Source organism: Salvelinus sp. IW2-2015, linkage group LG19 (genome assembly GCF_002910315.2).
Source record: "Salvelinus sp. IW2-2015 linkage group LG19, ASM291031v2, whole genome shotgun sequence".
In the NCBI taxonomy this organism is placed as follows: Eukaryota; Metazoa; Chordata; class Actinopteri; order Salmoniformes; family Salmonidae; genus Salvelinus; species Salvelinus sp. IW2-2015.
In genome coordinates, this window is record NC_036859.1 from 8,540,958 (window position 1) to 8,556,062 (window position 15,105).

The 15,105-nt window shown below is 43.5% G+C and overlaps 1 protein-coding gene and 1 long non-coding RNA gene across 2 annotated transcripts in view; both read right to left on the reverse strand.

Moving 5' to 3' along the window:
- LOC111979565 (phosphatidylinositol 4-phosphate 5-kinase type-1 gamma-like) overlaps positions 1–1,091 on the reverse strand; it is a 21,032-nt gene extending 19,941 nt beyond the window's left edge. The window contains exons 1-2 of the mRNA XM_070449099.1: positions 1,053–1,091; positions 700–897 (exon numbers count right to left, since the gene is read on the reverse strand). Of these exons, the coding sequence (XP_070305200.1) occupies positions 700–897; positions 1,053–1,091 (237 nt within the window). The remainder of the gene's footprint in view (positions 1–699; positions 898–1,052) is intronic.
- Positions 1,092–1,537: 446 nt separating this feature from the next.
- The window catches only part of LOC111979788 (uncharacterized), a 20,528-nt gene continuing 6,960 nt past the window's right edge, over positions 1,538–15,105 (reverse strand). The window contains exon 3 of the long non-coding RNA XR_002879369.2: positions 1,538–1,630. This is a non-coding gene — a long non-coding RNA (uncharacterized lncRNA). The remainder of the gene's footprint in view (positions 1,631–15,105) is intronic.

A 15,105-nucleotide genomic window follows, 5' to 3' on the forward strand; every position in this document is an offset into this window, starting at 1 on the left:
TATAGGGTTTCTACAGCTCCCTGAAGTGGAGTCTGGAAGGCCAGATAAACACAGGGGCATGAACAGGCTTAGGGGGAGAGATTGAAGATCCTCTGTCTCTACACACTGAGGATAATTACATACCCACGCACTCTCTCTTTTTCTGAGAACAACTAAGAATGTCGCGGAATGGATTCCTCATGCTGGATTAATACAGTGAGTCAAATATTCTATTTTCCTGCAATTGTGAAACCACGCATGTACATAGAAACCCATAGAAACAGACACTCCAACTTTGTTTCTGAGTTGGCCTAGACTATAACGGAGTGTCTACTGTTATCAGCTTGGAGCTTTACAAAGAACGTCTTAGTACGCTAATCTCCATCTGGTGCAGGTAGTGTGAGGTTATTGGAGTGACTGTGTGTGTGCATGTGCACGTCTTTACAGTATGTGTGTCAGGGTGCATGTGTGTCCGCCTGTGTGTTAATCAATCTGTGCATATCTCTCCTGCTCTTAACTGACTTGCCTAGTTAAATCAAGGTCCCAATTAAATATGCATTCCAGTGTGTGTGGCCAGGGGCATATGGGAGCATATGCTTCCTTGAAAAATCCAAATGATGTCATGTTGCGCAAATGATCACCTGATGTAGGATACTACATTTAACCTAGATATTAACAGGACTGATCTGTAGTGTTTTTACTATGGTTACTGTCTCTCACCAGGTAGTCATCGGGTCGGATCCCAAACAGCTCTCTGAAGTAGCGGAAAGCCACTGGGGCGTAGGTCTTAAACCTGAAGTCTGGGTAGTGGTGTGCAGGAGTCAGGTTACTACCCTCACTGGTGAGAAGAGGGAGAGAATACGGGAGTGGGTGGGAGCCAGAAAGAGAGAAAGACAGGAGGGAGAACGGGGCATCGTACTAGAGAGCACTTCACATTGTGGAGGTGTTTTAAGTGTCTATGGCAACACACACACACACACACACACACACCACACAACACACACACACACACACACCACACACACACACACGACACACATCACACACATCAACACAACACACAACCCCCCCACGCCCCTCTCCCATTTGAAAAGAACATCTTGCCAATCCATACACAATCAGAAACACACCTGGGCGAAGAAAATGCTCTCCACCACTATAGAAGTTCCTGCATGAGGACATCTCTCTCTGCTTGGAGCTCGGTTGCCACACTGTGTAGCCGAATGCCCAGCTGGGATGGCACCTTTCAGGGGCAGAGAAGTGGTCTGAGGGCAAGGCAGTCAGGTTACAAACCCCAAGTCACTTAAATAGACATGAAGGAGAAATGAGGGGAGGAAAGGAGGATGAAAGGAGGGACAAGTGAATAGGCAGAAGTAAAAAGAAGTACAGAAAGGTCAGGGGAAAGTGGAAGGGAAGAAAACAGGAGAGTAAGAACAAGTAAGAGAGGGAAACATGGCTATAAAACGAAGGAGAGAGCAGAAAGAGAAGAGAAGAGAGAATGGGACAGATGAAGGGTAGGAAGGAGAGAAATGATGGCAGAAGAGGAAAGGAGTGAGACCTTCTTACCGTGGTCTCTCACAGAGCGTTACTTCTCCTGTGGCCATCTCTTTCTCCTGACCTGGGCCTAGACCCTAGCTGGGGGGGACGGCATCTGGGGAGGGGGGGAAAAAAAAAAGGGGGGGGGGACTCGTTTTATTGGTGGGTTACTTACACGGCAGTAGCACGCTTACTGCATAAAACATGTCATTTTTAGGTATATGTAGTGTGTGTGTGTGTGTGTTGTTGTGTGTTGTTGTGTGTGTGTGTGGCTGTGTGTGTTTCATCTTTCGTAGTGTGTGTGTGTGAGTGTGTGTGTGGTGGTGTGTTGTGTGTGTGTGTTGTGTGTGTGTGTGTGTGTGTGTGTAACTAGCCCTCACCTCGCAGTATTGTAGACCTCCTAGGACCAGCGTCTTCTGTTGAATAACAGGAGGAAGACAGAAGGCATGAGACGATTCAATGACATATGACTTAGGGCTGTTAGATACATGCAGGAACCAGGGAAAATTGGTTCAGTACAAAATGTATTGCACCTGCTATTGGGCCAGCAGTGCTACTAAAAGACTGGAAACCACGCTACACACATCAGTGTTCATGCACTGATCTTACTTACGACTATAAAAGGTGTTATTCTCCTCTGGAAAGTATTCAGTGGCGTAGTGAGATGGGCCCAACCGGAGCTTGTCTACTATCCACCATGTTGGACACACAACAACATGGACTATCCAATCAAATGCCTTACGCTGCGCATTGGATTCTTTACCACCTGGTTCTGGCTCAAATAGCTCAGTTTACAGAGCGTAGAAAATACAATGCAGCAGAAGTTGTAGTTAACTAACATGATGCCCAGATTAGAAATGACAAATTCAATCATGGATATCCACGGTAGTAAGATGAAGGCTAATCCTTTCATGGATATGTTACACAAGCACTGCCAGAAAAAACCCAATGAAACAATTCTTCTTCTACATGTATCTCATATCTTTAACACCCTGAGTACTGCGTAAACATATCTACCCTGAAGACTTTTAACGTCTCACCCAACTTCTTTGTCACTCAAGCCTGACGTGAACGGTTCTCCAGTTTAGTAGCCACCAAAAAACACTCAAAAATACCAAAACACCCCAAATAAACTCAGACCTGACGGTAGTTGGTGTCCGCGGTTTGATGTAGATATAATCTATCTCTTAGAACGACGGGTGTCCTGAGAAGGTGGACTCTTTTAGGATCGACGGGTCTCTCTAATCTGAACGTCCCTGTCATTGTTGACACCACCACCGTCTCCCAGGAGACCGGACCCTGAGCAGTTGAGCGGCCAATCAGGGAGGATGAAGAGGGGTGCCAGCCGTCGGAACAGCCAGAGCCAGGAAGTTGGCCGTGAAAAGGAAATGAGATAGACTTTCATGAGAGTGTAGAAGATAGGACAGAGAGACACACACACGCAGAGACGAAACATGGACGAGCACTAGAAGCCGACCCAATCCGTTAGTCATCGACCTAAAGGTCTGAGGCAATGACACTTGGGCTAATGACCTTCAGACTGACAGATCAGTGCTTCTGGAAGGTCGACTTTGCTGAGCAGGGGTCTGTTTTGCAGGACCTTTGCCAGTCGACGCAGAGTTTCTAATTCATAAATATATTGTGCAGATCATTCAGTAAAAGATAGAACACACAGACTCAACCCAGACGGAACGCTCAGACAGACAAAAACACTCAACAGACAGAACACTGAGAAACGACAGAAACACGGTCGGACAGCGAAACATGTAGCGGGACACTGAAGGGGAAAATAACAGCTCAGCGGAACACTGCTGAGCAGACAAACTCTCATGTAACGATTCCCGAGACAGAAAACGGAGAAAGAGCACTACGGACGGAACTGACGGAAAGCTCAGATTGGAGGAAGCACTCGGATGGAACACAAACAGAATTCGAACAACTGCGAACGAAACGCTTCAGATTCGAACACTCAGGCGTAGCAAGTAACTCTGTTGCTGTAGGAATTGAGGCAGTCGATAATACGTGAGGAGCTGTCCTCGAAAGGACAAACTATTACTACACAAGTACACTACGTGAGTGTATCAGAGTCAACATAGTCTCGCAGTTGCCATGACTTCCAAGTCTCCTTCCTCACCTCGGTTATTCAGGAGCAAAGTGAGAAATGTGGGTTCAGTGCCTAAGATCACTGGCATCCTTATACCTCAACGGTTCTTTTTTGTTGCAATATAGACTTGAAAGAGGTTTCAATCATACAAATGACCTGATGGTTTCCCAGAGGTATCTACATTTCCAGTGGACTGCGTGGAATTTGATAGGCATTAGACTGTTTGGCGTTGTGGGTTTTATGGTTATAAAGAGGATCTAGGCCTCTCACTGCGCCAGCTCAGAAGAACGCCTTCCGACTGGAATGACGCAGTGTTTATTTGACGTAAACAAGAGATGCGTTAGGGACTGTTTTTTTTTTAAATTTACTTTTATTTTTTATTTCCACCCCTTTATTTAACCAGTGGCTAGTTGAGAACAAGTTCTCATTTACAACTGCGACCTGCCAAGATTAAAGCATAGCAGTAGTGAACAGACAACAACAAGAGTATTACTATGGAGTAACATAAACAAGTCAATACACAGGTAGGGTGGAAAAAAATATATTATAATAAAATTAGTTCTATATACATTGTGTGGCAAAAGCATGAGGAGGTAGCAATAATAGCCATATGAGCGAATAATTACAATTTAGCAGATTAACACTGGAGTGATAAGTCATCAGATGATCATGTGCAAGTAGAGATACTGGTGTGCAAAAGACAGAAAAGTAAATAAATAAAAACAGTAAGGGGATGAGGTAGGTAAATTGGTGGTGGGTCTGTTCACCAGGATGGGACTATGTTTACAGCTGCAGCGATCGTCGTAGCTGCTCAGCATAGCAGATGTTTAAAGTGGTAGGGAATAAAAGTCTTCCAACTTCCAGCGATTTTTTGCATTCGTTCCATTCAACAGCAGCAGAGAACTGGAAGGAAGGCAGCGCCAAATTGATGTGTTGGCTTTCTGGCTGATCAGTGAGAAATATACCTGATGGAGCGCGTGCTACGGGTGCGGGTGTTGTCGTATCGTGACCAGTGAACTGATATTAAGGCGGATGCTTTACTATCATGGGCTTATAGATGACTGAGCCCAGTGGGTCTGTGCGACGAATGTAGCGAGGGCCAGGCCGACTAGGCATACAGGTCGCCATGGTGGTATCAAGGTGTTTTAGTAGCAAAACGTAAATGGCACTATTGATAAACTTGCATCTTACGTTTAATGCAGTAGAAGTTATCTGGAAAGTATTGAATGACCGCCGAAAGTCGAGGATCGGTGGTAGGTCAGTTTTAACTAGGGTAGTTCTGGCGCGTGGTGAAGGAGGCTTTGTTGCGAAATAGAAAGAAAGCCGATTCTTGATTTGATTTTTGGATTGAGATGTATTTAATATAGTCGGGCAAGGAGGAGTTACAGTCTAGCCAGACACCTAGTCCACATATTCTAGGTCGGAACCGTCCAGGGTGGTGATGGTCGGCGGGCCGGGTGCATGGCGCGAATGTTTTGAAAAATGCATGTTTGGTTTACTAGCGTTTAAGAGCAGTTGGAGGGCCACGGAGAGGAGTGTTGTATGGACATTGAACTCGTTTGGAGGTTTAGTTAACACAGTTGTCCAAGAAGGCCAGAAGTATACAGAATGGTGTCGTTCTGCTTTAGAGGGTCAGGGAATCGATCTAATAGCACAACACTGACGGACTAGGGGATAGAGCTGTTACATTGCAAGCGGTGCACAACACTGCGCACGAAGCACGCTGATGCTGTTACACACAAGTGCTCACAGGCACACCACACATCCCCCATTTCCAACTGGCGTTTTGAGACAATTCCCTCCCGCTTGGCAGGGCCTGCAGTTTTGGGCTGCGTGCCACACTTAGTAAGAGAAATCCAGGAGCTGCCTCAGATAGCAATGTAAACTGAGTATAGCACACCTTAAAAAACCTCTCTTTCCATTACAGACTGACCAGGTGAAGCCAGGTGAAAAGCTCTGAGTGCCTTATTGGCTTGTCACTTGTTTAAATCCACTTCAATTGTGTAGATTAAGGGGAGGAGACAGTAAAAGAGGATATTTAATCCTTGAGACCAATTGAGACATGCATTGTGCTGTAGTGGCAATTCAGATTGGGTGAATGGAAAGACAAAATTAGTTAAGTGCCTTTAACGGGTGTGTTTTAGTAGTGCCGAGCCGGCCACCGGTTTTGTCAAACTGCAATGCTGCTGGTTTTCCACGCTCAACAGCTTTCCCTGTTTCCGATTAACAGTGTGTTCAGAATGGTTCCCAGCACCAAAAGGACATCCAGCCAACTTTGACACAAACTTGGGAAGCATTGGGAGTTACATGGGTCAGCATCCCTGGTGGAACGCTTCAACATTTTGTAAAGTCCAAGCCCCAACGAATGGAGGCTGTTCTGAGGGCTGTTCTGATGCATGTTCTGAGGGGCTTGTTCTGATGGGCTGTGTTGTGGCTGTGGCTTGAGGGCTGATTCTGGGGGCTGTTACTGTGGGCTGTTTGTGGCTTTCTTGTGGCTGTTGTCTGGAGGGGCTGTTCTGAGGGCTTTGTTCTGTGGGCTGTTCTGAGGCTGTTGCTGAAGGCTGTTCTTGTGGGCTGTTCTGTGAAGCTTTTCTTGTGGCGTGTCTGAGGGCTGTTCTGTAGTGCTGTTTCTGTGGGCTGTTCTGTGGGCTGTTTCTGTGGAGCTGTTATCATCTGTGAGCTGTTCTGTGGGCTGTTCTGCGGGCTGTTCTGATGGACTGTTCTGTGTGTGCTGTTCTGTGGGCTGTTCTGTTGAAAGCTGTTCTTGGGCTGTTCTGTGGGCGTTCTGAGGCTGTTCTGAGGACTTTCTGAGGGCTGTTCGGAGCGCAGGTGGGAGGGTTATAGCGAGAGAAAAGAGGAGAGAGAAAAAAAAAGCGACTCTAAGATAGAGAGAAAGCGAAGAGGAGAGAGAGTGAGAGAGGAAGAGAGAGGGCTTATAGGTCTGTGGATGAGATTGTTACAGACTGCCAGTCTCTAGCGCCATACTAGTCTAGTGGCTTGCTTGATAAGCAGATTACAGGCAGATAATAGGATCTGCTACTGATGTGTGTTGCTGCGTGGTTGTGCGTGGTTGTGTGTTGTGTGTTGCGTTGGGGAGTTAACCTGCTTTCTCTAATTAATGGGAAACTGTAAAAACTGCATAGGGAAATGGACTGCAAGAAAGAGCTTGCTGAAGAAAATTATGTTGTTTTACAAATCGCAAATGTAGGTTCAGACTATGAAACACAAATACCCCTGTTGCCCATTCAATTCCCATTTAACTCCGTGTGCAATAGGATCTGCTCATGGTATTGAAATCCATGTCACTCCTACTCCGTACTGTTATCCTACCTGTTCATTCCGTCATACTTAGGGTTTGAAAAAGGAGAAAAGCACAAGTGTGTGTTATGGCAGTGTTTCAACTCTGCCTTGAACAGCCTTCACCGGAGAGGAGCACGAGAAGACGTGTTAGAGCTTGATGGTTTGTTTTGACCATCAATCGTATAATACATACATAGTGCTTCCAGTTCATCTCGGACTCTTTGTCTTATCATCTTTAAAGAAAGGACTGGTTACATTATATGCTGTCTATATCCAGAGTATAGCAGTGGAAACTAATGCAATAGGTCTATTGTGACAGAAACAAAATTGCGTAGCTTGGCCAGGCGCACGTGAGAGATTTGGTTCTGGGTTCCTGTAATAGACACCCTGTTAACAGACTAGAAATACAATTGCAGGACCAAGACAGTTTTCCTGTGTCGTCCCATTACCAACTGCGCTCGCATTACATACATATCTGTACAAGGTGTTCTTCCTATATTCAAGGCTACCTAGGGATTTCTGTAATATGGCTAAACGGTTGCCGCTGTTGCCCTTTACACTCTATATAGTCTGTTCTCCTGGTCATATCAGTGTACACCTGGTAAAGCAGAGGCAGAGAGGCTCAGGGCATTTTAGTTTCATTTATAATTCAACGCCAGCGTATTACGTTTCTAATCTGCTTCCTGGTTGTTTCATCTTTATTTGTAACACTTTTTTGACAAAGACATTGCTAGTCTGATCTCTAAAGGGATCAGTGTACTACTGAATGATCCAACCTGAAATGTGATCTTCCCGCATTTATCCAACCCCTCTGAATCAGAGAGGTGAAGGCGGGCCTGCTGTTAATCGACTCCCCACAATAAATAATGACAGTGAAGGATGACGAATCAAAGAATCATATAGGATAGTCTTTACACACACAGTCACACAGACAGGACAACAGGACAGGACACTCTCATCACTCTCTGCAAATCACTAACATCAGTGAGCTTGACGGTGGAGGCCCGATTCCCTCTCCTTTTGATAGGAAATTGACGTTGATCTGATGTCCACGACTGGCAGACATACCTTTAATTTGGGTTCCGAGCGGAACGAGACAGTTTGTCTTGACCTGATTCACATATCAGTTCCCTGGACATTGCCACCAACTAATTGCTGTGGTTGACTTAGGTCAGCTTTCTGTTATTGCCTCAATGTCTGCATTAATTAATTAGGCTTTGCTTTTGGTGGGTTGCTGGCAGCTTGTCTGGTCTTTAAGAAATAGCTAGGATGACCATCTTGGTTGTTATAAGCCTATTTCCATAAATATTTCTTAGTCTGGAAAACGACAGATATTTAGGTCTTAACTGAGGACAAACCATAATTACAGGCTGGACCAAAAAAACCTGAATGAACCCTCTATATATCACCGTGTTTTTGAACGGCTCCGTGACAGCGCTCTCCCTTGACATGTTTAGCTCATCTGACAATCTACCATAGCAAAATTATTTAAGTCAATTAAACTAGTCTCATAATAAGCACGCCATACGACAGCCCATGCTTTTTCCAGAATCGCAGCTTGAGAGATAGGCCGGGCGTATCCATTCTGCGTCCGATCTACCCGCCCCGAATGTCGGGCATGCCCTCCCCCGGGCCTCCCTCCGCCTGTCGCAGTCTCATCCTATCTTACATTCCAGGATAAGCGGTCGCGTAATTCTCTTGTTTGATGCAAGGGCAAATGCGAGAATGTAGCCTTACAGGACATCTGACATCACGTTCGATAGACTAAATACGTGGCCTCAATCGACATTTCTTCAACACCAGTCTTAGTTTTTCATCTGGTTAATCTGTACGGACCCATAATACAACAATCCGCTATTGGTGAGCCTTGTCGGGATATACTACCGCTATAACCTAGGGCAACTGCTCGCCTTTCGGCGGCATTTATAAAACCGTAAGCAGCGTTGCATGGACAGCCGCGCTTTCGTTCATCACGTAGGAGAGTCACTTCTTTTTCATGTCAAGCATGTCATCTGGAGCATTCCTTCTCATTCTTCTCCTCTGCGGCATTGACATGACTTCATATAGAAATGACAGAAATCCATTCTATGCAAATCAATTGTTAATTTCATTGGGATGTTTGTTCCACTAAAATTGGTTCGGGCTATGGTAGCCTACTGAGGAGGCAAAAAGGATATTTCCGTATCCAAAATGGATAATGAAATACCATTATGTTCACACAGAGTAAAGATATTGCCAGCAACACTGTCATAGAAATAGCTCTTTTCGTCTATAGAGTAACTGTCATTGAGTTGGATATATCGTGTGTGCTTACAATTATACGTGTAGCTTACAACTTGCAACCGATTAAACCCACACAATGTCAGTAGCTTCAGTTTATTCTTCATTCCATTCAAATGCACATTACAATAAACACCTTCGGAATTGTCATACCAATAACACTGGTACATAAATGGTGTGTCAAAAGTAAGCTTAGAGCAGGACGTAGACATTCATTTCTGTAGCTTCTGCGGAGGCGTAATTCTCATTCTTGTTGGGGTGGGTTTTGACAAGGGGTTTTTCAGTTCAGGTTTTGTTAGCAGCTGCATCAGTTTGTGTGTGTTAGGGGACTAGCGCCATCTTTCCCCTTCAAGATGATTCGATACATATCTAGATACATGGGCTCCGATACGATACAGGAACCGATATAAAAAAATGTCCGGCTGCAACTCGGTTTTTGATTAGAGAACGAATCGGATGCACAACATTTTGCGTACAAACGTTCACATTGTCCCATTCATTCTGCTGCTGATGGAGCTCATGGCTGGGCCTCCTTGAGGTGGGATCTGTCTTTGCAGTCTAGACTTCTATGTATCACCACCCCTTTCCGAGCAACCAGTTGATTCTGGGTTAATAGCATCGTTTTTTTTCTTTCGTCCCTCTCCTCGCCCCTACCTGGGCTCGAACCAGGGACCCTCTGACCCTCAACAAACAGTCACCCACGAAGCACTTTACCTTCGATCGCTCCACAAAAGCCACGGCCCTGCCAAAGCAAGTGGAACCGCAAACTTTCTTTCAAAGGTCTCAGTGACCGTCTACCGATTTAAACAGCAATAATATTAGGCGCACTTCCCCACTAACTAGAAAGGTGTGTCCAAAGTATAAGTTAGAGCAGGGACTGTCATTTCCGTGCTCTGGGGAGCAGTAATTTTCCTCATCTTTTTGGGGTGGGTTTTGACAAGGGTTTCAGGCAGTGTGTTAGCAGCCTGCCATCAGTTGTGTAACTAGTAGAGGCAGGCGTGATTGTTGCTAAAAGTTGCAAATGACGTTGTGATTGCATTTTGCGTGATAACGTTAAAAACTGCGCAATTATGTAGAATAAACAATAACGTTACTCAAACTTGACTGGCCATAGGCAAATAAATATGTGATTATCAACCATTTGTTCAGGTACAGAACTCCCACTCTTTCTGTACTTCTGCTGTACATTTTTGTATTGAGACATGGTTTGATTGATGTTGTGGTTCATCGTTTCAAGATTCAAACATTCGTGACCAACTATATTCATGGTTTGGTCTGTCGACCTTGTAAACACTGCTGAGCAGTCAGCCAACAATGATTTTTGCAATTTGCTTGCAAATTGCTGCTGGGCGGCTGCCTGCCTGTGCACGAGCTGAGCGCCTGCTGCTGACGTCACTCACCAATGCACTTTTGCAGCCACGACGTGCTGTTTGTGACTGAGTGTAGTGACAGAGGAAAATTGTGTTTGTGTCATTTAGAGGGAAAATGTGTGCATTTAACGTTTGATCATCCTTTTTCAAAAAGTTGCTAAAAGCTTCAAAACGTATTTAAAAGTAGCTAAATTTGTTGCTAGGTTGCTGTTTGAAAAAAAAAAGTTCCAGTGGTAGTCTGAAAAAGTTGCTAAATCTAGCAACAAAATTGCTTAAGTGCAATCACGGGAAATGGCTAGTAGTTTACCTGACAATTAGTTGGCAACACTGGCCATTTCACCACCGGTTACAATAGCAACAATTTCTCTGTGATTTCACCCCATCTCAACAATCGAATGTTTTGAGCATGTTAAAAGTTTTTACATGATGCTTCTCTTCTCCTCTTGGATTCGCTCATGCAGTGATCTCACAAATGTGATTGCCTTCCTCTTTATTGAAAATTAATTTTACCCTGGATATATCAAAAAATTACCATATTACATGATTGTTTAAAGCAAAACTACCAATAACTATTTACTGATGGTAACCCTGAAACAATCAAAATAAAATCCTTTATAAGCGCCCCATTCAGCAGGTATATCTCCAGTAGCTTGACTTTTTATTTCTTGGTAAAACACAATTCTCAAAGCGCATAGATAGCAATACCTAGCAAATGACAGATTTTCCACTCACTGAAATAAATCCTTAATATCTGGAAAGCCGATTGTAGCATGTCTGAATTGCTGAAAGGTGCCACCAGATTAGGACAGCTGCCTACTCCCGTTGGTCAGCGCATTGAAGCTTGGCTCATGTGCGCAATTTGACTAGCCTACTCAATATTGCCTGTGGCTTACTTTGGTCATGACCAATGAACTTGCAGATCAATGACTGTTCAACAGCAGATTGTCACAAAGTATTTTAGCATATTTTCGAGAAGGAAGAATAGCTTTTGAACGTTTTTTTGACGATGCATGCTAGATCGGTTGGTCTGAGACCAATGCACAATGTATCTTTTAACCATTCTGCAATCTGGAAACATGTCTACTCCTTTATGTCTAATTAAACTGTCAGCTATATTCAATATTTACAGTATACCTAGATAAAATATATCCACCTGATATTGAACCCTTTTCACCAGTTGCTGGGAACGACCATATATGGTGATATCAGCTAACATCTCACAGTCTGGTAGCAAATTAGGTTAAAACGGATTAAGTTTCCCTGCATTAAAATCTTCCGGCCACAGGAGCCTTTCTCTGGTTGGCATTTCTCTGTTCTTATCTCTTTATACAGCTCGGTTGAGTTGCGGTCTAGTGCCAGCATCGAGTTATGTGGTGGAAATAGACAGCTATTGAAAAATAGATCAAATTTCTCTCGGTAAATACGTGTGTCTACAGGCTTATTCATGAGTACTTACCTTCAGTCGAGCTAAACCTTTAAGACTTCCTTAATAGGTGATTTTATGCACCAGCTCATTATTGGACAAATAGACACCAGACCGCCACCCCTCTGTCTTACCGGACGGCAGCTTTCTGTATTGTCGATGCACGGAAAACCAGCAATGTATATTATCGCATGGAGTCGTTTCAGCCACGACTCGGTGAAACAGTTTTTTCGTCTTCCTTATGTCCCTTTGGTTAGGATTAGTTGCTTGAACGTGAGGTCATCCAGTTTTATTTCTTCAATGATTGCACTGTTGGCCAATAGTCATGACTGGTTAGAGGCGGGTTACCACTCGCCAACGAATTCTAAGCAAGCGCCACCCCGGACCTGCCGTCCCTGTATCGGTGGTCTCTTTCTTCAAGTTAATGAAGGGGATTTGGGCCTGGGTCGGCGTTACTTGAGTAAATCTTCAGAGTCCGGCTCATTAAATAAAAATCTTCGTACAGCTCGAGGTGATAATAGACCTGTTCTGATATCCAGAAGCTATTTTTCGGTCAAACGACGACCTCACAACGACCTTCCCACTCCAGGTGGCAGAGAACATTGATGTACAAAACAAGTTACAAACAATTGCAACAAAAAAACACTAAAATCCAGGTTAGGTGTTCACCACCCTGATCTGTTTTCACCTGTACTTTGTGGATTGTTCCACACCCCTCCATGGTGTCGCCAACTTCTCCCATATGCCCTGTGTTATATTTTATAACGGTTCAATCTTGTTCTCTGTTCGTCTTCTGCCAGTTCATCTTGCTTGTCAAGTCAGCCAGCGTTTTATTGTCTTCAGCTTCTGCTTTTCCGCAGTTCTCCCTTTTTTCTCTTTCCTCCTGGTTTGACCTTGCTGTCCTGACCCTGTCGCGCGCCTGCCTTCTGACCACTCTGTTGCCCTTCTTGACCCTGCACATGCCTCCTGTACTTTGCCCCGTCTCTGGATATACGACCTTCTGCCTGACCTTGACCTGAGCTCTCTGACTGCCTGTACCTTTTGCCCCTGTGCCTGTTAATAACATTGTTACTTCAACACATCTGCATCTGGTCTTACCTTATCTATGATAGATTAGTTAGGTAATAGGCTTCTCAAGCTCTGATGCTGCTGATTCAATGTAGCTACCAAACTCTAACGCCTTGTACTCAGTACTCTATGTCCCGCTAATTCCACTCTGACATCAATGCAAATATTATCAAAAATTATAATCAAACACTTCGATGACCTCATTGTGCGCAAACCATATTCAAACTAGGCCTATTACAATTGCGTGATGGCCCATCTATTACAAGAGGAGGATCCCTTATCAGCTTTCTATAGGCTTACTATATATATTTCTTCAACTTTCGTAATATTAAGCAATTGCTTCTCTTTACCACCAGGAGATACCCTACCTGAGCTGCATGTAAACATGAACCACCGAAAAAGCATCCTCCATTGCTATATATAATGTTGCATAGTAATACTTATATTTTTTTTTTACCCTGCACCTGTTTCAAGACAGACGGGCATGATAAACTACACTTCTAAATCAAAACAATTTCACACATATATTATTTAGCTAGATGTAAGGACAAGGATTAAACAAGAATAGTCTGACTGGGCTGACTTAATATTAGCCTATCACTGTGTGAATGATATAATTATCACTTAGTGAAATGAATGCCCAGGCTTGTTTCGCAGTAAGCAAAGGAAACAGTTATAGTCTTTTTTTTGTTGACTATTTTCAAAATGATCTAGTCTGACACCTAATGTAGCATTATCCCATAGCGCCTAGTAGTTTTGACAGGTTCTATCACTAAAGTGGCCAAATAACTTCTTAATCACGCAGAGCACGATTAATCGCACTTTAAAACCGTTTGTATAGCTCTAACTGTCTTTTACATTACTGCAGCGCATGCTGTTCACTCATGCCTCCTATCAGCATGCCTAATGCACATTCTACGCAGATGAGGGGACACCTGTTGTCATCTTTCTTTTGTCTGTTTTTCAGATTGTCAGTGAAAGGACATTAGTGTCCTAAAGTTTCTTCATTAACTGTGACCTTAATTGTCTACCGTCTGTAAGTTTGTTAGTGTCTTATGACCGATCACAGGATGCATGTCATTAATTGTTTTATGGTTTCATTGAAACAAGCATAGAAACAGTGTTAAACCCTTATTACAATGAAGCATCTGTTTGAAGTATTTGGATTTTTTCTACGAATTATCTAGAACAGGGATCAGGGTCCTGGAAAACATGGACGTTTTCTTTATTTTTTGCTGAGTTATTGCGCTTAATAGTCTTCTATGGTGCTTTGTCTTTAACTCATATATTTGACAGGAGAATAAATGACAAAACTCGTTAAATCGGAATGAAATTAATTACTTTAAAACATGTTTCTTCAGATGGTAGCATAGGTTGTGAACCTCTGCAAAACAACGTGTCCATTTCCCGACAATGAAGAACGTAACTACCTTGCGATGTATAATATACAGTATACTCCCGTGAAGGCATAATAGGATATGACCGTAAGCAAACAAATATTGTATTATTTCGTAAATTATGGGAATTAACAGGTAAATGCAGACTACTAATGTGTGATATATTCAAATGGGACTATAGACTCACTAACAAAATCACCAGTGTGCAAACAATTCACACAGATGTACGTTATGAAACAGATTATGAATCGAACAAAATGGCGACAAGAGCGCATTTCTGGAGAGAAAGATAGTTGGCCTTGTGCATCTTACCACACCCTTCCTTTCTTGCAACATGGGCATCCAGAAGGCCTCCTCAATGGATTAGTCCACGCTGATGAAGAAGGTCGGCAAATCAGAACAGGTGTCTCAATGTGCCATGTGAAAAAGAAATTTCTACTTGCGATCTGCTCAAAAAAAAAAAACAATATATAATACCAAACAAAAACCAGTCGACTAAATGGGGTCTGCCCTTTTAAATTTGTCTTCATCTTTACCATAAGACGACTCGTTTTCATTGGACAACAACCTGTGCTGTCTTATGTATTTTGATAACCATATCACTATTCCGCTCCAGCCATTACCATTGAGCCCATCTCCCCAATTAAT